At 39.2% G+C, this 23,778-nt stretch overlaps 1 protein-coding gene across 2 annotated transcripts in view; it reads right to left on the bottom strand.

Moving 5' to 3' along the window:
* Nucleotides 1–528: 528 nt before the first annotated feature.
* The window catches only part of LOC132826766 (copine-8), a 359,716-nt gene continuing 336,466 nt past the window's right edge, over nucleotides 529–23,778 (bottom strand). For both annotated transcript variants that reach the window (XM_060842950.1, XM_060842949.1), the window contains exons 18-20: nucleotides 18,405–18,462; nucleotides 13,246–13,319; nucleotides 529–2,952 (exon numbers count right to left, since the gene is read on the bottom strand). In XM_060842950.1, coding sequence (XP_060698933.1) covers nucleotides 2,764–2,952; nucleotides 13,246–13,319; nucleotides 18,405–18,462 — 321 coding nt within the window. In that variant the 3' untranslated portion in view covers nucleotides 529–2,763. The remainder of the gene's footprint in view (nucleotides 2,953–13,245; nucleotides 13,320–18,404; nucleotides 18,463–23,778) is intronic.

Raw genomic sequence — 23,778 nt, 5'->3', positions numbered from 1 at the left:
TTTAATTATACTTTGTCACATGATATCTAGAGTGCGAACTATAAAAGAAAGGTAATGATTGTTGTTTTAGCATTCATTAAGATAATCAATGTACAAATTCACTGGTGCCAATAACTGTTTACACTAAATAATGTAAAAAAAATCAATTATATCTAATTTTGTGTTTTTACTCAGTGTTAAAATAATATGTAATACTTCTGTAGATAGACAATATAAGATCTCATGAAAACAGTTTGTACGATATTGAATACAAAGCATATAGCAATATATTTGGTGTTAAACATTCAGAGCACAATAGATTCTGAAAATCACTATTTATCAATACTAATCAAATTGTACGTAATTACAAGATTTGAATTGGTACATGCCTTTTTAACATAAACTAACCACTGTCAATGACACTTACTTCTTAAAACTTTTCAAATAGTAATTTTTAGAAACAAAGATAAACATAATTGTTAATTTCAGAATTGATCCTGAAATCATAACTGATAACCAATAAAAAATTATGAAGAACAAAAGGTTTTAAAAGGACATTTATAGCAACAAAAAGCCTAGTAATGTAATTCAACAAAATTAGTGGACTCAATTTCACGTTAGTATCAGAGCTGGCTTGATGTGAATAAATAGAAATGTTGTAATCGAGTTTAAATGGATATTATATTGGATTGCAGTGTACATGTGCAGTAAGGTGACAGGGCATCTTACCTCTAGAGGGCTAAGTTCACACATGTCAGCAATATGAGAAGTTTTGTTTTGCCCCTACTTATGACCTTCATTCTTTTTGGGGGTGTGGCAAAGGGAAGTAATGAGAACATAGGGTTTATTTTGGCTCTCATTACATCAAATTTGAGACTTTTCTTGCTATAACTGTTTTCTTTTGTTGGCAAAACGTACTGACTAATGATATGACGACACTGCTGCGCTTTTACTGCTGTCAGTTATCTGCAGCAACATGAAAAGTGTCACAAAATAATTGAATTTTCATGAATGCTCTAAGAAGTGAAGCATACTTGGTCCCATCTTCCCCAGTGACATTGAGCATAAAAGGTTTAGATCAGAGCTAAATCTAGTTTTTTTAAAAAAATTACAATTTCTTTTAAGATTACAAAAAGGGATTTGGCCCAGTACACGTGGCACAAATGTAATTTAGTGACTGTGTAAGGAATACAAAATCCAACAATCATTTAATCATTTCATGAACACAATTTTTATCTTTTCTCATTTCTATTATTTTTCAAAGTAATTTGAATTTTTTGGTACGAAAAGTGTAAATTTTATGTTTGGCTGCATTCTGATGTACTTATATATGAAGGAATGTATGTAATCCATTAAAAAACCATTTTTCCAGTTAAGTGATTTACAGTTACAGAACGAGTTTTGTCACATATTCTGACATTGCCCTGCAAATCCAGAAGTTGTAAGTTGTTTGTTATTGAAACTATAATGTTTAAAATTTCCATAAAATGCAAAATAGTAAATAAACTAAGCAACAAGTTTCCACTCCTGTGGAAAAATTAAAAAGCAACTACGGTATTGGCACAAAAAAATGTTCCAAAACATGTCACATTTTTCAATATCCAAAGGCAAAATGCAAAAAAGTCATTGTAAGTATTTACTGAGAATTTAAGGCCATATTGTTACTGAATTTAATCTAGCACACTACTCACAAAAGTGCATTTCTCTTCCAAAAAAGTGTCCATGCAGCTAGGGCACGTGCTGTAAGATCTGAACAAGCATATACAAAATAATGGAGAACTTAATAAATGAGCACAAGAACATATACCTGTGCAGTTACTTTTCTGGCACATTGACCTGACGCTTTCAGGCTTGCACACTATTGGCATGGTGTGTATAGTGGTCCTCAAATCTATCCAGGTCTTCCTCAATCAAACAGTTTCTTGCTCCCAAAAATGTTATGGATTAGACTGCAATGCCTGCATTGTCAATATTTTTGCTATTTTCCAATTACCCCTCTGTTTTTCCTCCCTTCTCCCAAGGCTTTGTTTTCATAGTAAAGCATTTTTGCTGTCACATAAATAACAAAACAACAAAAGGGCTGGCCAATTGAGAGTTGGTTGGGAGGCTGTCATTTTTGAGGTACAATTTCAGGTAGTAGTCATTAGGAAGCAGTCAGGCTAACTAACCACTGACCAGATCATGTGGCCTATTGTTTGAGAATCACTAATGCACTAGAACAGGGACCCTCCATCTGAGTTAATCATTAGTAAATAGAGGTGTAACACCAAGCAAACCACAATTGTAACAATATTTAAAACTGTGTTTACAGGAAGTATATGTTTAGAAAAATGATTCAATTGTAAAAAGAGTCAACATGTAAACATTCAAAGAATAAGAACTGCCATTATCAGTTATTTACAACAAGCTGGGACTTCAATTTCCATTAATTTTCAAACAAACTTTTATCATTGCCCTGTCAGCATCTGCTTCTTCAGCAAAGTCCACAATTCCCATAGTTTCAAAGGAGATGATTGAGCTATGAGGCGCAAGGATCTTCTCTCCGCCTTGAAGAAATAAATTAGTTTCTTTATGCACCCTCTCTCTAGTCTTTGCCCGATGATAGTACTGTTGACAGCATGCAATCCGAAGCCCAGCAGAAACTCTTGGATGCTTTCTGAGTGGTGAGCTGACAACATCCATAAGTCTTTGTAGAGCAACCTGATTTTTAATAAAAAGTGGAATCTGCCACTCAAAATGGTTCAGGTCAACAGTGACAACTGGGAATGTTGGAGTCAGCCTCTGTTAAAGCTGTGTCTGCAAAGGATAACCTGGGGGAGTGTATGGGGGTGGAGCAGGAGAAGGCTTAATTCCTCTTGATTTCATATAAGAGAGAAATTGTTCCGGAATCTCAGCTAGGACATCCTTTGCAAGTCGAGCCATGCTCAGCACATGATTTCCAGTTCTGTCAACGTAGTCCCGGAAAGGCACAAACTGAAAAACACATTGTTAGTTATGAACAATCAGACTTCAAAATTTACAAAGGAACTGCACAGACACACTGACAAAATGTTAAAAGTTAATTGGCGTTTCTCTTAGGACTTATTTCTGAAAAGTGAAAAACTCAGAATAGTTCCAGCCAGAAACAATAAGTGCAGCGAAGAAACAAAGCTTCTTACCAACTCAACTTTGATGACAAAAAATTAGCAATTAAGACTCCACAGTAGTATTTACCATTCCATAAAATTTGCTGTTAATCGGTGCACAAGTGGAGAATAGTCAATGTAAATAAAATTTATATTTGCATAGATGCATCCTCACCACGTTAAAGCACAAAGCTCTCTTTGTTTGCGAGATATTTAAAACATGCAATAGAATCAGTGAGACTATAAACTGAACCAGGTAAAACGGGGCATTGAAGAGTCTGATGGGATATGGAATATGCCCATGCTTATTCCATGTCATTGGCAATGACTTCATCCAAATGTTACATGTAAATACATAGTCCAATGCTCAGCTCAGGTCCCTTTCAGATTTTGGATTGTAACTATCTGCAGAATTTAATCTTTTTGTTATTCATTCATGAGACGTGGGCATCACTGGCTGTGCCAGAATTTATTGGACATCCTTAATTCCCTCTTGATTGGAGTGTCTTGGTAGAAAAATTGCAGAAGGCAGTTAAGATTCTATCATACTGCCGCAGGTGTGAAGTCACATGTAGACGACACAAGGTAAGGATGATGGATTTCTCTCTCTAGAGGATGTTAGTGAACCAGGTGAGTTTTTATGCCAATTGATAATGATTACCTAGTTGCCATTAGGACAGCTTTCTTTTTCCATTGAGTTCAAATTTCTCCTTCTGCCATGGTAGGATTCAAACTCAGAGCATTCACCTGGGCCTCTGGATTACCATCCCAAGACTAGGTCACTGCCTCCCCATCATGCAAGCTACAAGTAGTTTTCTCAGACAAAATGGCAGCATGAAGCTGTTAGCAAAAAAGATATGTAAGAAATCTATTCCTGCTAGTTCCATATTTAACTGTGAGCTGTGGCTGCTATCGCTCACCATTCCCTATCGCATTCCGCTACGACAATCTATTACCATGCTTCTAGATTGGTCACAGACTTTGGTTATACCATCCTTGCAGGCCAACCTCTTTGCAACCAGTGCACTCCCATCTGGAATACAACTGACATTCCCAGCATATCAGTTGTTTGCCATGAAAGCAAATGGGCTAATTTCAGGCAATCCTCTTGCTCATCTATTTGGCATGGCAGTTCATGACTGATGCCAGGTCTCCTGGACATGCAGCTACAATTTAAAACCTCCACCTGAAGTCCCCCAGTGACCAACTACTGACTAGAAATAATATGATTTGAGAGTTATTCTTTGAATCTAACTTGGAGATATAAAATTAGAAATTGCTGGAAATACTCAGCAGTTCCGACAGCATCTGTGGAGAGAAAGGAAGTTAACAATTCTGGTCCAGTAACCCTTCTTCAGATGATATACATCATCCATTTACAAATCCTCATATGGTAATAATTGAAATATTATCAACCACACAAATTACTGTTTAAAATAACTGCCACTCTAAATACTGCTATGATGTTGCACATTGCCTTTCCATTGATTTGTCTTACAACCTTCATTTCCATCACAATTAACATTTTTTAAATTTCAGCTAAAACCCTCATAGCTTCAATGTAGTCTGCATGATAATCTTAAGACAATATTGGTTCATATTACAAGCATCAAGTTATGTGTGTCTGCACTTAAAATGTTGTTCATTGGCTGTAAAGTACTTTGGGAAAGCTGAAACTCCAACATTTCTTGGTGCTGATCCCATGCTGCATCTGCATCGTTCATACAACACTATCATGGTGTGTATATGTCCTAATTGTGCTGGAGGCAAACTCTGCTCTGTATTAGTGGCACAGATTATTTCCTGGAGACAGGCAAGCCTGCTGACTGCAAGCAATAAAGGCAGACTGAAGCCATGAAAACATTTGCTGCAATGTTACAGCCCAACTCAAAAGGCAAACAGCACCATGACAAAAAAAATGAAAGATGAAATGCATGATCCAAAGCACGACCCCCTTACAAAAAGTTGTACCTTACAAAATAAATTTAACTTCTTTCTGCAGTGAACCCAACAGTTCTATGTCAACATGTAGCAAGCTGTTTGGGTGGTGACAGTGATAATGTTACTGGACTGATAATTCAGATCCCCAGGTTAATGTTCTGGGGTCTTGGGTTCAAATTACAATATGGAAGATGATGACATTCAACTTCTATAAAATCTGGAATTAAAAGCTAGTCGAATGAAGACCAAATAACCATTGTTGATTGCCACAAGAACCAACTGGCTCACCAAAATCATTTAAGAAAGAAAATTTGTCATCCTTTCCTGGCCTGACCCATAGGGGAGTTCAGATTGACAGCAATGTGGTTTACTCCTAACAGCCCTGTTCAGTAGCCCAAAGAGGCAATTGGGGATGGGCAACAATTGCTATCCTTGCCAGGAATGCCAATATCCCATGCAAGAATTAAAAACAAGTTTGTGATTGGCCAATTAAATATTGCACATTAGTCCACCCCATCACATGAACGGGCTCTCAGAAACTACAAAGTGCTATTAATTGAAAGTGAGCACTCTCATATTAAATGTGGAGTGTATACAAAAGGCATGGGGAAGCCGAAACATCATCTGGGAATACAAGCTTCAATGCTCACCTGCACCCATGTTCTCCAGGTGTGAGTTACATGAGGTGCCATGTTGGTGATTGCATTAGCACACATGGCATTTTGTGGCATTAGTGGTTTGGTGATAGTGCTGCAACTCTGGAACTCAGTGCTTCAGCTAATGCTGTTTTTTTTAAATCATGCATAGGCGAACATATGTTTGACAGCAAATAGCACTTCCTAGCAGTGCTTTTTGAGGGGATCACTAGCTACTTATAGGTCAGTTGCTGATTGATTCCCGCAGGCCATCATCACATTTGTTTGCTGGTCTCTGGAGTTTCCTTTTAAAGTTGCTAACATCTACAGGGAATGGTGTGGCAGGTGTTGAAGGTATTGAATGTGACTTTACGATTGTGCATAAACATGTTTCTTACAGGCATGGAGGCAGTCATAGCTTTGGCCTTTGGATTTCAGCTTGACTGAGAATATGAGCAGAAAGCATAGCAAGCTGTTTAAGGATAGAGTGGAGAAAAAAGGCCATTATCAGGAGACCACATCAGGTCACAAGAGCAATATTGCTGGCTGAACTCGAACAAAATATCTGTGATTCAGTAAGCACATTGTAACTGAAATGTGTTAGTGAAGTGTCAAAAAAGTTCATTAATGCCACAGCAAGATCAGTCATGGTCTTACCTTAATAAGCTTAAGAGTTTGAATGGCCTGTCCTTGCACCTAACCCATATATGTATGTGTGTGTCACAGTGCAGCATAAATGCAGTGCAAGGGCAGCACTATCAGTGACTGTAAAGGTAACATTTATGCATCCAAATCCCTTCTTGAATCCAAAATCTTGTAGGTTAATGTCCACTGTTTAATAAAGGAGCTTACTGCTAGTTTCTATGTTAATATAGCAGATTACTGTTCATTCTCTCTGCAGAGAGCAAATGGATCAACTGTAGACTTTGCACATCTTTGGTGCAGGAGAAAATCTGAGTATCCACTCTCCGCCTTATTGTTTCATCATTATATCTTTTTCCACTGCAGCATGAGTTCCAAAACAGTGCACTATCCCTTTAGGAGGTGCAGGCTAGCTTTGAATGGTGCTGGTCTCTCACAATATATTGCTGTCCCTTAACAATGTGGGAGCACTGGATGCAAACTAATATCAAATAAGGAAGGAATGGGTGTGGGTGTTGGTGCTGCTACATTATTGAGAACTCTCCAGCATAGTCTTCTTCAGTGGTTTTGCTGCCTCCATTCTGTTAGATATATTGGAAGCTGATGAATGCTCAGTTCCTCAGAGACAAGTCTCACAAATTATGATTTTTAAGTACACAAATTATTCAAGAGAACTGCTAAGACCATGTTTTCATCAATTCTGGAATTCCCTCCTTTAACCTCCCTACCTTGCTTCCCCTCTCCAGTAAATCTGTCCATCATCTGCCAGCCATGGAGACCGTCTTATTGTCTTAATCTAGTTATGCATTCTTTCTCAATGTGTCTGAATACCATTACTACCCAGATATAGTGACCTGTTTTGGGAACACTAATTGATATCTGAATCGATAACTACTGTGGCACCATATTCTACATCTCCCAAATTTTCTGTCACAGTTACTTTATTAATTCACTTTTTAAAAAAGATCAACATTAATTTTAAAATGCTGTCATCTTATTCCAGCTTATAATTTGTGTGCAGCAGTTTTTTTTATAGACTGTTCTAATTATTTTGATTGGTCAGGACCCCTCATGAGTCCTGGTGTGCTTTTTCCAACACCACACTTTATCAACGCTGATTCTCCAGCATCTGCACTCCTCACTACTTCCTAGTTTTTTAGGTTTACTATCACAAAGTCAATAAGGGTTTTGGAGTCAAAAGTGTGGCGCTGGAAAAGCACAGCAGATCAGGCAGCATCCAAGGAGCAGGAGAGTCAAAATTTCGAGCATAAGCCCTTCTTCAGGGATGTGATGTTATCAGGATTTTGGGATGATTAGAGGTATGTGGTGGGTAGAAGATTGAAGTTAAAGGCCACCAAGAAAACAATTAAAGAATACGTTCTGCAAGTGACAAAATGAAAAAAACAGAATTGGAAGTAGGGATCTTTGTGATGGAAAAGTTATGGACTCAATGCTCAGCTTGGCCTTAAATTGGGAGACTTAAGTGGCTGGATGATAAGACACAGTGACTAGATGAGGGTCTGGAACTGGATTTCAGTGTGTAATGTTTAACATGGAGAAATAATGGTGCCTCTAGGAGTGAATGTCTCACAAACCGTGATAATACTGAAAAGCAATTGAAGGGAGTTGAAAGGATGGGTGATGTAATTTCTGGCGATGCACCTGCACGATGATAAGATATGTGAATAGAACAAACTGCTGGCACTTGTGATGGGGCTACACAATGCAAGGTAAACATTGTAGTGTGATTTCATGGTTAACTATGTTATAATTTATAGAGGTATAGACTGTCACAAAGGAATAATGCTTCACAGTTAAAGTCACAGAAAATGCAATTTACAGATTTGATTTAGGTGTTTCAGTCTGTGACAAACCTGATTGTAGCAAATCCGGTACAGAATTATGGGAAAAATAGAGATAGATCAGAAGACAATACATTAAAGATGAAAGTGTAAGAAGCTGTAATCCCAACGAATGGCAGTTTGTGATTGGAGTAATGTACTGCCACCAATCTCCCTTTCAAGATATTTTCTAATTAACCTGTTCAGAGATGTCATTACACTTGCAGCAGGTGAGGCCTCCTGGCTCAGAGGTAGACACTACCACTCCAATCCTCCTTTCCACTCTTAAAATAAACTTTAATTGGGATTAGTTGGGATTAAACAGCTCCTGGTTGTGGCCCCAGTCCCTGCAGTGCCCATCTAAAGGCACCATGGGCAAAACATGCTTCCTCTCCATGGACACCTGAGCACAGATAAAACCATGAAGAGGGACAGTCTTGTACAATAACCCACCATAGCCCGCTGCCTGGACATATTAATGGCCACTTTGGCGAAGCCCAAGAGCAGGCCCATGACAAGGCCGTCTGATCTGCCTAACCCTCTTTGCACATAGCAGCCATAGCTCAGGACCATAAGGCTGAAGGGTGACCAAACACTTAAGAGCAGCCTTTCAAAAATTTAAAGAGCAGCTGCAAAAATGAAACATCCAACATTAATGTGGAAAATTGGTTTCCCGCAGACCACAAAAACTACATGTAGCCTTGTACCCAGTGAATTTAATTATGGTGACATGGGAATGCTGTGTGTAGTACTGTCCACCCCAGATCCTGTTGGAAAATTAATTTCTATACTCCGAATAAAGCTTAATTCACAGTGGCATAAGGATAACAGGTAGCGAAAAATTCCCTCCCAAATGGCATATGGACTACAGCAGTTCAAGAAGGCAGCTCACTACCACTTTCCCAAGAGCAATTAGGGATGGGAAACAAATACTGGCCCATCGAAGAGACACCCACATCCCATCCAATCCCACTCAGGACTCTTAATTAGCAGAGACATTTTGTCGTACATAAGACGCAATTTCCTGCATGATAGCTATAGGTACAAGTTGAATTGACTACTCAGTCTTTGTAAGTAGATCTATCAGGAAGCAAAGTAACAGTCGGTCTCAATTGGACTTCAGGCTGGACTGTTTTTTCTTCAGTCAAAGACTGAAAGATTAGATGGATCTAAAATGTACCATAAAATTATCATATACAACACAAACAGTTTAGAGAAGAGGTGGCAGATTGCAAGAGTATAAGCAGTCTAAGAACAAATTAAATAGGAACTGGAGAAAATCATTTGCCTTTTGAGCCTGCTATGTCATCAATAATATTGTGTTGATCCATTTGTGATCTTTACATCAATTGCCTACATGCCCCCAATATCATCATCAAGGATTATCAGTGGGCTTCTGAAGAGTGTGATAATGGAAAGGAGAATACATGTCTATGAGAAGGAAATGTTGACATTGCCAAATTTCCCTTCCTATTCCCAAGTTGGCAATGATCAATTTAATAGGATTAATTCATAAAAATCAGCTTGAAAAAAAAAGACAAAATTCAAAGAATTCTACCTGAGATTTTCGATTAGATTAGATTCCCTACAGTGTGGAAACAGGCCCTTCAGCCCAACAAGTCCACAGCGACCCTCCGAAGAGCAAACCACCCAGACCCACTCCCCACATTTCCCTCTGATTAATGCACCTAACACTACGGACAATTTAACATGACCAATTCACCTAACCTGCACATCTTTGGACTGTGGGAGAAAACCGGAGCATCCAGAGGAAACCCACGCAGACACAGGGAGAATGTGCAAACTCCACACAGACAGTTGCCCGAGGATGGAATTGAACCCGGGTCCCAGGTGCTGTGAAGCAGCAGTGCTAACCACTGAGCCACCATGTTCTGAATTCCAGAATGAGTTTTTCACCATTTTTTGGAATATTTATTCATGTTCTGTTGAAAACTACATGAAATGGCATGAGGAAAGTTTAGATCTTTCTGCAAATGGTCTCATTGATTTATACATGGTTGCTGCGATTTGTTAAAACATCCTGAAAATGTATCATAGGAAGAGATTTGTTGACAGTAGTTTGACATTATCTTAATCTTTCAACGAAAAGCTTAATAACTTTACCTAAATTATTTTCCTTTGTCATTCTTGCTAATGAATGTTTGTGATTTTGATGTTTGCCAAATAACATTGAAAACCTTACATTAATCTACATTAAACTCCAGGTCATTTCCTATCTGTCTGTTTAATTGGTCTAGGTCGCTTAATGCGCTAATCTTTCTTTTATTTATGACAAGATCCGTTGAAGACAAAGGTCAGTCTCCTAATATTGATGGTGATTGCTCTGAGACTTTTGTTATTCTAATTAACAGGCTTTTTTTGCTACATTTGAGAGTGAATTACTGGTACTATTGTTAGCACAATACTTATTTAATTCAGTGAGGAGTGATGTCTCTCATTGGAAGAGTTGAAATACTGTCCTATTAATAATTTATGACAGAGCTAAATTAGCTGCCAAATGAAAATACAACTCATTACAAGGGAAATTTCTAGACTGGATTCAATATTTTATGATTCTAATGCTACTGCTGAATAATAAATTACAACAAGAGAGAAAACAAACAAACAAACAAGGAAGGATTCAGTATCTTGTGGATATTTCATCATGCTGTGGCCTAAATTTTTAGCACAGCAGAGAGTCTCTCTGTCATGTCAAATCTCACCATGGCACTTTCCATTCTCACAAAAGTAGCAACGGAGTCGGATCGAGATTCAACAAGGAATTTTGCTCAGCATGAACTGTGAAGTCTGATGTGTGCAGCATAGACCAGGGCACCCTTTTGGCAAAGTTAGGTAACCCTATGGATCTGTTCCCAAGACACCTTTAATGAGGATGAGGTGTCCTTTGGAATACTTAAAACTAAGTAGAAATGTGCACAAGACTTCCCCAAAACATTAATCTGAAGCTGATTGGACCTATCAACTGACCTGTCAAAATCAACTGACAAAATTGTTCAAAGCAAGTATCAACGGGAGCTGTCAAACTGTTTAAAAATCCTACACTTTAAATCTTTAAAAGCAAGTCTCCCATATTTAAAGAAAGATTCTTTATTAGTAAAGTCACAATTGCCCCAGAGGACCATAAGGTTGCTCTCCCATTAGAGTTGGTGGTGGTGAGTTTATTCTGAGGGTCACTACGCCTCATGTGAGGTGGGAGGTTGAGAAGGTTGCGCTTTCATAGTGATTTTAGCCAGTGTGGGAATGAATCTAGAATGTTGGCTACACTTGACATTGCATACTAGATGTCCAGTCATCTGAGCTAACCAACTCTATTCTTTAGTATTTCTCTCAATTTGTTAGTGTATGCCCAAAGGTTTCCATTAGTGGATTATTACTTCATATTTGATTTTATAAATATCCATTCTCAAAGTAGTGTGCCAGCCAATTCAAACTCAACTACAAGTGGTTATAGACTTGTTGAAGCCTTTATTAAAGAAATTGTACACTGAATGAAATGGTTGTTGTCATAAGGCCTTATTTAGTTGAAATAATGTAAATGTAGAAAATAGGTTTAATGAATTAGTGTTTTTTTTCTAATATTTAGAAGCCTGCACTTCGAACTTCATTTCATCTCATCTCTGCATGTCCTGAGATCTGACCGTTGTGGATAATAGGTGAGTTGGCGAGATAGACTTAAGACAACAGGTGATGGGCAAACATGGATCAGCCTGAGTTTATCCTAAGTTGGCATAAGGGTGGATTGAGGGGCATAACTTGGTATGGAGGCATGAGAGACCACAGTGTTGCTTGGGAGGGCATAGCTTGGCATGAAGTACATGGGTATGAGTAGATGGAGCACCAAGAGCATGTGAGAGTGAGGGCAAAGGCTGAAGGGATTTTGATGTTTTATTTTTTATTTCTCAGTGTTGGATGTCTGAGGGAGGCATCACACCCAGCAACCTCCTCAGTACCTCCAGGGTCATCTTCCCTGACGCCTGCCCTCTCTGGACTGAAACCTGAACATCCCAGGCAGCCATTTTTAAAGATTAGAGTCATGTTCCCTGGAATTCATCCATCTCAGCACAACTGACCGAGGAGTGATAATCCATTTCAGTATCTTAGTTTCAGTCAAATTGACCTGGCCTTACCCTGTCGGCAGCTTACTCCACCAGTCTCATGGTGTGGCTTTTGCCTGGTGAATGTTGCACTAATGTTAGAATTGCATCTGCTGGGATCGACTGGCATTAATTTGAATAACTTTTGTATGAAATAAACATATCTGAAACATTCAGGAATTTAGACGAGAAGCCTTGGAAGATCTTTTCCATCCTGTAGCTATTAAGTAGGAAAGATTTGGTACAATAGAATCCCTACAGTGCAGATAGAGGTCATTTGGCCCATCGAGTCTGCACCCACCCTCTGATAAGCATCTCGCACCCCCCTAGCCAATCCACCTAAACTGCACTTGCAGAATTTCAACCTAAATCACTGACATTTTGGGACATTTTCTTTGGCTTCCTCTAAACCCAGCATCTATAACATGAAACAAACTGGAAAGCAGCTTCCCGACTCAGTAACACCCAGTTCAAGTGATATTCTTAAGGCCCATGAAGAAAGGCAGTGCTGTTGTAGTAATGACACTGGACCAGTAATTCCGAACTTGGATTTGAATCCCACTTTGACAGATGGAGAAATTTGCATTCAAATCTGCAATAAAATGGTGACTCATATAACCATTGTTGATTATCATAAAAAGCCATCTGATCCACAAATAGCCTGAAGGCCCATGAAAAGCTCAATCTCCTGGATCTCCGTATGTGTTAATCAGGAAAAAAAATGAACTTAAACAAACATGCAGAAAGGGAGAGAAATTGATATAATAAAATATCAAGTATTATTGTCACTATTATATTTATATGATTAAAGAATTGCATTTGCATTGATGTATTTATTGAGATAAAGGAGAATTATTATAATGACTTTCAAGTGAAAGGCGATCTGGTTCTGACTGACATTTAGAATAAAAATTCTCATGATCTTAGAATCCTGTGCTTTTTCTTACCATTCTCTTCAAGGTCTTACCTGAACGATGTCTCGCTCAGCATATCTTCCTCTCGATGATATTCTAATCTCATCCCCATCTAATTCCTCCATTGCTACAAGCAGGGAAGAGAAAGGAAAATCAGTGATGTAATATAGATAGATGTGTTAGGACAATATTCTAAGAAAGGGTAAAAGCAGTTCAACAAATATACCAGAATAGGTTTAAGTACAATTAAGTACAGGTTCTATCTTTCTCCTCAATGACACTAATATCACTAAAAAAGATTTCAGAGCTGAACCTGTATGTAAGGCCTTGTTCGGAGCAGGGGAGAGAGTAAGAGAGGATGGCAGTATGGAAGGAATAAGTTTGTTTTACTATGGAGTACAGCATCAAAGGCTGACAAAAGAACTGTTATGACTTGGGGAGAAACAAGAATGGAAAGCAATGGTATCCTGAAGGAACTCTCAGGACTGTCTAATGAATTGTTCAAAGAACTAAGGATAGAACACTCACTAGTACTGAATACAACAGGAACTAGGTCAGAAAAGACAGTCATGGGAAAAAAAATATACTATTTCACTGAGTAGGAGCTTTTGTTAACCTGTAAGGCCAAGAAATGTGAACAAACTTGGATCAGCCATGCTCACAGTTTCCTCAAGTAGAGCCCTGCACACGTTTTTCATGATAGGGTTAGAGGTGTCCTATTTTGTCTGACATCTATATTGTCTGAAATCGAAAAGCTAAGGGGCTGGATTGAATGTGGGCAACAGGCATCGCACACTCCAATTATTGACACACATTGTTTCCAGGAAGGAAGGTCAATCAAATCATGTGCTTGTCAGCACTCAATTAGCCAGGATTAAGCCTCTCCTGGAACTCAGAAGTCCTTGGAGTAGAAATCCCACCACAGAATGCTGTTATCTAACCCTCTCCACTGCTGGCAATGCCAATGAAAGCAGTGCCTGTTGTCAGTTTTGCTGCAAGCACTTCAACAGGGATTGTTGTCGGAATTCTGGAGAAAGGTGAGGTGTGTGTGTGTGTGTGTGGGGTGGGGGGTGTGGGGAGCAGGTTACAAAGTCAAAGGCAAGCACAGCAGGAGACACCTTTCTCTGGGTTCCTTGGCACAGAATTCCCAACAAAGAGGGATCTCTCCATTCAGAAATGAAAGTTATAAAGGGGTGACAGATGTCATGATGATTTCACTGAGGTACAGAAGTTGGATGAATGTAAATTTCACGAATTTTCACATCATCATGATTATTTTGAAATACACGTTGGGCTGCATTTTGTGGAAATTAGACAAACGAAAGGGTTCTTTGGCCAGTTTAAAAGTTGAAGGCAAGCTGCCTCTGCTGGTGGCAACTCATATCAGCCATTTAACAGCCCCATGTGTTACAAAGCAAATGATGTGCAGAGCTGTACCTGTGAATAGCCTATTACAGTCCATATCAGTTTAACAATCTATCTTTGCGATTTAAAGCCTTGCACATTGCAAACAAAAGGCATCATGATTTGCTCATTTCCTTAAATAACCAGAATTCAACAGTCATAAAAGTATATAATTTTTCTGACACAGCTAAATAAATGGTTGGATAAATAGTGTGTGATAATAAATCCATGCAACATGTTAGAAGTTCATCTGAAAAGCAGTGAATTGAGTCATGCATTGCCTTCTAATGTATTCAGTGTTCTGACTGTACTTTTTTTTTGTCCAGAGTCTAAACTATATCCCTGGAGATTCAAACTCATTCTATTCTTTAGCCTGAAGCTCAAGTTTGTTTTCCAATTCTTAGCCAAAAAGACTGAAGCATACATTTGGGCCCTTTTGCACACAATTGCCAAAATATATACTGTTTTTGTTATATTGCTTTGTCTCTGCTTTCTGATGACATTGAAGTCTTAATCATCTCTGTATAAAATTATGTTCTTTTATCCACTGATGTTCAGCCTAAACACACAACCTTTACCCCTTCCAATGTACTCATAGTAGAGGGGTACATCTTTCTTTCAATTAATTAGCAACAATATCAAAAATATGTATGGAATATTAAATGGATTCCTCAGTATGCCAAAACTTTTGATTGCTATAGACTTGCTGATTTAGTTCCATTTGTATGTTAGTACTCAGTACTTCTCCAAAATTAAACACTTTCAAAGTCAGAACTCATACGACACCAGATTATAAGTCCAATAGGTTTATTGGAAATCACAAGTCACTTCATCTGATGAAGGAGAAGTGGTCTGAAAGCTTGTGATTTCAAATAAACTTGTTGGACTATTACCTGGTGTGGTACTTTGTCCACCATAGTCCAACACCAACATCTCTATATCATAACACTTTTAAGACAGACTCTCATTCCAAGCTTGCAGAAAATTCACAATCACATTTGTGAAACTGTGCAAGCATCTTAGTACATGAAATAACACATGAAAAATTCCCACTTCTCTCCCAAGCGGAGCAGCAAGAACCAAAATAAAATTTCTGTACATCTTTTTAAAAGATGTTCCTTTTAAGAATGAGTGAGCAAAGTGCCAGTGAGCAAAGTCATTCCTATCATTTGGGAAAGTCAATTTAAGTTGGATCTTCCAATCCAAAATGGCTTTGAAAACAGACCATACAGCTTTGAGGTTCTGATGCCATTGACGCCTATTTCAAGAAAAGGAATCTTGTGGACTTTAAATTCTGAACACTGTTTGGCATTTAGCAGTTGCCTGAGATCTGCAATTACTGAATCCTGCCTCTGCATCTAGTTTCATTTCCTGTGATTTAGCGTAACACTGTTGGGGGGGGAATACAATCAACATTGCTGGAAATACTTAGCAGGATTGGCAGCATCTGTGAAGAAAGATAGAGTTAACCTATCAAGTGATAATCTGTCATTAGAATAGACCATTTTCCACTTCATAGATGCTGTCAATCTGCTGAGTATTTCCAGCAAAAGAATCCCTCACCAGAGTCTGTCAGCTAGCCCCAATAGATCCCAGATACTAGGATCCAGGACATCCATAGATCCTCTTCCTCTTGGTCCTTCCATAATACCAGCAATCATTAGCAGTCCTGCTCAGCCGCCAGCATCACGGACAGGTGATACTGGAATTTGGCAACAATTCTCATATTATAGTTAAAGGCACACTGGTTAAAAAGAAAGAATCAAAACACCTGACATTTATGGTAAGGTGCAGGGAGGCTGCCCTGAGCTGATAATCCAACTCATTATCTCAGCATGAAAGGTTCATTCCTTCAGACTGAAAACTGAAGAAACTCAAAGGGCTGTAAATTATTGGTATTTACCATCTATGAAGGCTCAATCACTGAGAATATTCGGGGCAAAGACTGATGGCTTCCTAAGTGCTCAAATATCTAAGAGATATGGAGACAAAGTGAAAAAGTGAAACTGATGCATAAATTCAGCCAAGATCTAATGGTGTGGTAGAGCAGATTTTAAGGGTACATGTTCTCACATAAGTTCTTACTTAATATGAACATTCAGGATACTGGGGAGTATGTTCCTGGCCTGCACAGATTGGTCTAGAAGTACATGTGGGGCTTGGAATAAGCTGTAAAACTCCATTGAGTTAATGTTCCAAGTATGGACCTACCTCCGGGTAAGTTTCTTCGTAGGTGACTACTGCAATTAGAAACTGACTGCATGAAGTTTGGGAAGGCTATCTGGTGTCCTGGTCTCATCTGGGCTCTTGTTGGGTCAGGTAACTGGCAATAATTCAGAAATACCCTTCTGTCAGGAAATCAAAGGGGCATTGAAGGGTTTTGTAAGTGCCTTTAGTTTGATGTGCTCCCTAACTCTCCCTTTCTTCAGCAGTGTTCAACCTCCCAGGTGGGGCCCGCAACCAAACCTTTCCTTGGGTCCTTTCCTGGGTTCTCCCACCTCCATGTTCCACACACTGACTTTGATGAGATGATAAACATGGAATCATCTGATAATTGGTCACCTCTCAGAAAATGTTCCCAAGCAGGTGCATTGCTGACCAGCACAAAGTCAGGACCAGTAAATAGTCCTCAAAACTCTTAAGTGTTGCACATTCCAGCCACTCTTTCACGGGCAGGTGTTTTATTATGATACCAGTTAATGAAAATTCTGAACAAGTCAGATCCCAGAATTAAACATGGCTTGACAGATTATATGTCTGACTGTCACAGTAGGGTACTGGGGAAAATAGTCACTGAACATGTTTACCATGAGACTGCCAATGTCATTTAATATTCAAAAACAAGTTTATTATACAAGACAGTAAAAAAAAGTGTGCAAGTCAATTTAAAAAGATCTTAACATAAACTGCAATAACACTGATTCAAACTTTTTCCCCCAGCTATATCCTTTTGAGGTACTCAATCCCAAAGAATAATGACTCCTATCTATCACTTTAATTTTGTACTTTATTGATTCTTTCTACTCTCCTTCTTGGACTCCTGAAATAATTGTATGCATGGATTGGATTGTTTTTCAGTTCTGACAGCTAAGAGACTTACACCTTTCACATCCCAGAGATCATACAAATCTAACAAATTGCCTTGCTGCTAGGATGGAACGTCTGTTCTGTACTGAAACCTTATTCTCGTGCTAGGATTAACCTGTTCTTCTGCTATCATGAAGCTGAAACTTTATTCTTCTGAACTGAACTGAACCTAATCCACCCAATATGTCATAAAACCTATTTACCATAATAGTGCTATGAACCCAACAATCCAAACTTGAGTCCACTCATTTTAATGCAAGTGTGATAGTAGCAAATTGTCACAAAAGCAGCAAAAAGTAGTTCAACGCATTGAACTTGCACAATGATAGAAACAGAAAAAAAAAGACTAATTCTAAGTAACCATGGTGTACAGGTCTGATTATTTGAGACTGGGTAAATTCATTCTTGGAATAATTGCTAAAATACATAAAATTGCAATTTTAAAGACCACAATGCATTTGATGACTTTTTTTTTAAAACCGCATTGTTTGCTTATTTTCTGATTTGTCTGCCAACAACTATCATGTTGTCTTTGCACATTCATCATCATCTAATATATCATATGGCCTAAAGTTTGGGTGCGTCCCACACATATTGATTAAAACTTCTTCTGTCATGCATTCAGGATCCTTGTGTTCATGTTTCTGTATGCAAATTAGAATTACAATATCATTAATTATTATTCTGCCTTATTTGAAGTTCAACAATTTCTATTTCTTACCATCAAATTCTGCAGGTCCAACCCCAACAATAATTATCGACATTGGAAAACAAGCAGCCTTTAAAAAGAATGAAGAAAGATGATAAATTGCAACAAAGGAAGAGTTATATGAAATATTAATATGTTTTGAATGTAAATGTTTTAACAGTGTTGGCACTGTTTATGTATATGCTTAGATTAGCAAGTTTGTAACCATCATTTTGCATTTACAAAGCACCTTTGATATAAAAATATCTTCCAGTGCTTCACAGATGTTCACCCATATGAAAAAAATTATTAAATTTATAATTTGACACAAGGATACACAGAAAAATAAGAATTTCAAACCGTATGAGGCTAAGAACAGTAAAAAAAAAGGTGTTTGGTTTATCAAACAGGTCAGGTAGCATCCTGCTTGATAAACCAAAACATGATTCCCGAAGAAGGGCTTTACCCAAAACGTTAATTCTCCTGCTCTTTGGATGCTGCCTGACCTGTGTGCTTTTCCAGCACCACACTCTCGACTCTGATCTCCAGCATCTGCAGTCCTCACTTTTCCCTCCATTGTAGTTTATCAAGACAACCATGGCTGATTATCTACTTTCAACTTCCATTCCAAATCTCACACATTCCTTCGTATTCTAAGGGAATTCCAAAGATCCATAATCGGCTAAAATAAGAAATGACTCTTCATCTCAATCTCAAATGGCTGACCACACATTCTGAGGTTGTGATCCCTTGACTGAAACTACATGGTGAGGGAGAACACATTCTCAGCATTTGCCATATCAAGCCCTTTAAGAATTTTCTACGTCTCAATCATATCATCATTCATTTTCCTAAATTTCATGACATTTGGAAGTCATTGAAAACCTCATTTGAAATATCTCTTAATGGAGACAAACATGACTTGAGTAGGCATTTAGAAAAGAAACTCATAAATCTGTCAAAACCATAAACTCTCATTCTCAGAACAGCCCAATGTGCAGAGTCAACACTTCCAGAAACATTTAATGCTTTGCAATGGCAGCTGTCAAAGTTTACAAACTGCCAAGCAGATCGCTAACTGAATAAAAAGAATGAGAGAAACTTGAACAGTTATTTGTTGATCAGAGGTTGGATTATGCCTTTAATAGTGCAAAATACACTGTAGTCCTTTATCCAGTGGCTGACTTATTTTAATGCATTTGAAAACCATTCCAGAGTTACAGTGTGGGTCTATCACTCTGCAGCTTGCCAGTTATTTAAATCAACAGGCTGGTGTTGGCATTATTTAATAGACAGCTACATTTTGCAAATCACACTGTCACCACTAACTAGAATGAGCACAAAAGCATTTCATGATGGATTGCAATGGATGTGAAACTATTTTCAGTCATTTTTCATGTTTTTTTCAAGGTCAGCAGACAAATAAAGAGGCAATCGAAATTCCAAGAACAGAAAAACTCTAGAGATGACATCTACAAAAGGAAACATCAGTACTTGGCAGCTTCTCACATCTGATTAAATGGTCAGAGGTATCTTTTCGAGGGCAAAGGGAAAGGCAGCAAAAAAAAAGGTGCTAACCTAGGTTTCATTGAATGGTAGACGTGAGAGTTGTTGCAGACAAGCTATAGTGGACACATAGGAATGAAATAAGATAAATAAACATGGCAAACCAGACTAGCAGATGTTCTGGCTGGAGCTCCAAGCTGTTGCAGCATATTCACCCTACCTACAATCTATGGTATATACCCCCACTCTGAATTAGGAGGCTTCCAAATCACAGCGGCCTCTATGGAAAGTCCAGTTCAAGATTACCCCTTCTAAAAGGCTTCCAAATGGGTTGAATTCATGGCCCATCCCCTTTCCTGGATCTGTGAAAATACTGATGTCGGAAACAGAGGTGGAAGTTTTGGTTCACCAAAGAACTTCTTCCATAATCTGAGGTAGGTGGTGCCTGAAGCCAGATTCTTGTATGGGTAAGGGGAAACTCACTGCCCTTGACATCCAGGCAGCATACGACCAAATCTGACATCAAGAGGCTCCTGAAAAACTGGTATCAACCGGAATCGAGAAACCCCTCCACTGGTTGGAGTCATAACTACTTCATAGGAGGATGGTTGTGATAATGTCAAGATCAGTTCTCTCAGTCCGAAGACATCAGTACAGGAATTCCACTGGAATGTGTCCTAGACACAAGCATAAGCATTCTTCACTTTTATCAATGATCTTTCCTCCATCATACAATCACAATTGAGAATGGTCACTGATAACTGTGCAAAGTATAACTCTATTCACAATTCCTTAGAATTGTGCGGCACAGTGGGCGGCACAGTGGCACAGTGGTTAGCACTGCTGCCTCACAGCGCCTGAGACCCGGGTTCAATTCCCACCTTAGGCAACTGACTGTGTGGAGTTTGTACATTCTCCCCATGTTTACGTGGGTTTCCTCCGGGTGCTCCGGTTTCCTCCCACAGTCCAAAAATGTGCAGTTAGGTGAATTGGCCAAGCTAAATTGCCCATAGTGTTAGGTGAAGGGGTAAACGTAGGAGAATGGGGTCTGGGTGGGTTGTGCTTCGGTGGGTCGGTGTGGACTAATTGGGCTGAAGGGCCTGTTTCCACACTGTAACTAATCTAATCTAGTTAAAGCATATATGTCTATATAATGACAAGATCATGATAACATCCAGGCTTGGACTGATAATTAATAATTAACATTCACTCCATACAAGTGCCAGAAAACACACATTTCCTCCCCCCAACCCAACATCCAATATCTTGACATGCAATGGCATTACCAATACTGAGCCCCTCATTATCAGTATCATGGGAAATTATCACTGACCAAAAGTCGAACTGAACTAGCCTAACCGAACTGAACTAACATAATTACTGTGGTGACAAAGAATAGGTCAGAGGGTAGGGGTTTTGCAGGAAGTAATTCAACTCTTGATTTCCCCTAAGTCAGTTTATCACCTACTAGACTTAAGTCATAGCATGATGGATTACTCCCCAGTTCCCTGGGTGAGTGCAGCACCTATACCACTCAAGGAATTCAGCACCATCCAGGACAAAGTAGTCCAGTTGATTGAATGTTGAAGGTGGTGGATGGGGCGATAATCTCTTCACCATCACTGCACAATGGTGAAACTATGCACCAACCACAAGATACACTGCAGCAATTTAGCAAGATTATTTCAATACTACTTACTAAACCAGCATATCTCTAGCATTAAGGAAAAGTAGATACATGGAGCCCCACCGCCCGCAAGTTTCCCTCCATGTCACTGGGTCCAAGCACTGGAACTGCTTTTCTAATGGCACTGTGGGTGTACTTACACTACATGAAATGCAGCATATCAGTGATGACTGAGCAACTGTTCAGCAATCATCCTGATTTCTGACCCTACCTCATTGATAAAGCAACTGAAGATAGTTGTACCTAAGACAATACCCTGAGGAATTAGGGGCTCTTGTAGCACACTGGTATTGTCCTCTGAACCTGGAGGCCTGTGTTTGAGTCTCACCCCTTCCAAAAGTGTATAATATTAGAAAATATCCACTCTGAGGAATTCTGCAGAGATGTTGTGGAGCTGAGAGGACTGATCAACAACCCTAATTATCTTTGCTTTGCTAGGAATGACACTCACCAGTGGGGCGTTTTCCCCTGATTCCCATTGACTCTGGTTTTGCAAGATCCACTCCTGCTGGTACTGCCATGGACAGGGGTATCTATTGCAGGTAGATTGGGACTAGGGCAAGTGCACGTTTTGCTCATACATTCTCTCAGCATGTGGTGCAGGCCCAGTGCAGCAGATACATCCTCTAGGAATCTGCTAGATCAGTCAGTGGCGGTCCTGGATTTCAAAACCCCACAACCTGGACCTTTATTACTCTCAATGATTCTGCCAAATGTTGCTCAACATTGAGGAGAAGTGACTCATCAGCTGGCCAGGGACTACCAGTAGGTAGTCGTGAACAGAAAGTTTCTTGCCCATGTTTCAGCTGTTGTTATGCGTCAATGTTGAGGACTCTCAGAGCAACTTCTAGCTGATTGATACTTTCTCTAATCAGTTTGTTCAGGGATGTTAATACATATCTCTGTAACAGGTTGGATTTAAACCCAGGCTTCCTCCTGATAGTGTACACTGTGCTGCCACTACTGGGACAGAACACAGTGATGGCAAGTGTCTCGGACATTATTGATTGGATAAGATTGACCGTATCAGGATGTTCTTCGAATGGTTTGAGGAATAGCTTTCAATTTTGGTAAAACAGCCTGATGTCAGTGAAGATGATTATGCACATTCAGCACAGCTGTATATGCCAAAGTCAATTCAATTAATTGGTTTATGCCCAATGGTCCATCCAATTTGATTCCTTTTATGAGATGTTGCAACAGTTAGATACTTTGGAGTAGCTCACTCGGCCATTTTGTGGGTCTGGAGTCATATGTAGGCCAGACTAATTGGGGATGACAAATCTTCCTTCCCTAAATGACATTAGTGAATCAGTTGGATTTTTAAGTCAATTGATGATATTTTCACGGTCACTAGTAGAGAGGCTATTGGTTCGAATTAAAATTTCATTATCTGCTGTAGTGGGATCCAAATCCATATCCCCAGAAAATTACCTGGGTCTCATGATTATTAGACTTGAAAAGTGTGGCGCTGGAAACGCACAGTACCATAACACCATCACTTCCAAAAAACAAACCCATGCAGGTCCAGGAGAATGACATAGCCAGCAATAAAACCTTAGAGATAGCAATGCAGTTAAACTGGGTAGCAGAAGAATCATCATATAGATTTAAAGTAAACAGTATAAAAAAATGGGCTCTTAGGACACTGTGGTAATGTCTCTACCACTGGATCAGGAGGCCCAAGTTCAAAGTCACATGTGCTCCAGAGGTCTATAATGACACCTGTGATGTTCAGTAGCATGAGCTTGTACCCATTGGAAGTTAGAGAAAGGAGAGTTCACCATATTGAAAAGTATAAGATTACGAAGGGACTTGACAGGGTAGATGCAGAAAAGTTGATCCCCCCCTGTGGGAGTATTCTGAACCAGAGAGCATAATCTCAGAATAAAGGGTTATGATGAGGAATTTCATCTCACAGAGAATAGTGAATCTGTGGAATTCTTTCCCACAGAGGGCTACTGAGGCTGAGTCATTAAGTCTATTCAAGGCTGAGATAAACTGTTAATCAGTAAAGGAATGAAGGGTTATGGGAATAAGGCATTAAGGAATATCAGATCAGCCACGATCTTATTGAATGGAGGAACAGACACATTGAACTGAATAGCCAACATCTGCTTCTACAATGAATGCATGTAGTGAAGAATGCATGGGGGCCCCAGATCTCCTCCACAGGTAAAGGCTCCTCAGAATGCTGGGGTGACACGATGGCTC

Source organism: Hemiscyllium ocellatum, chromosome 23, assembly GCF_020745735.1.
Source record: "Hemiscyllium ocellatum isolate sHemOce1 chromosome 23, sHemOce1.pat.X.cur, whole genome shotgun sequence".
Taxonomy (NCBI): Eukaryota; Metazoa; Chordata; class Chondrichthyes; order Orectolobiformes; family Hemiscylliidae; genus Hemiscyllium; species Hemiscyllium ocellatum.
Note: the sequence above shows the minus strand (reverse complement) of the source record. Positions and strands in the feature narration are given on the sequence as shown.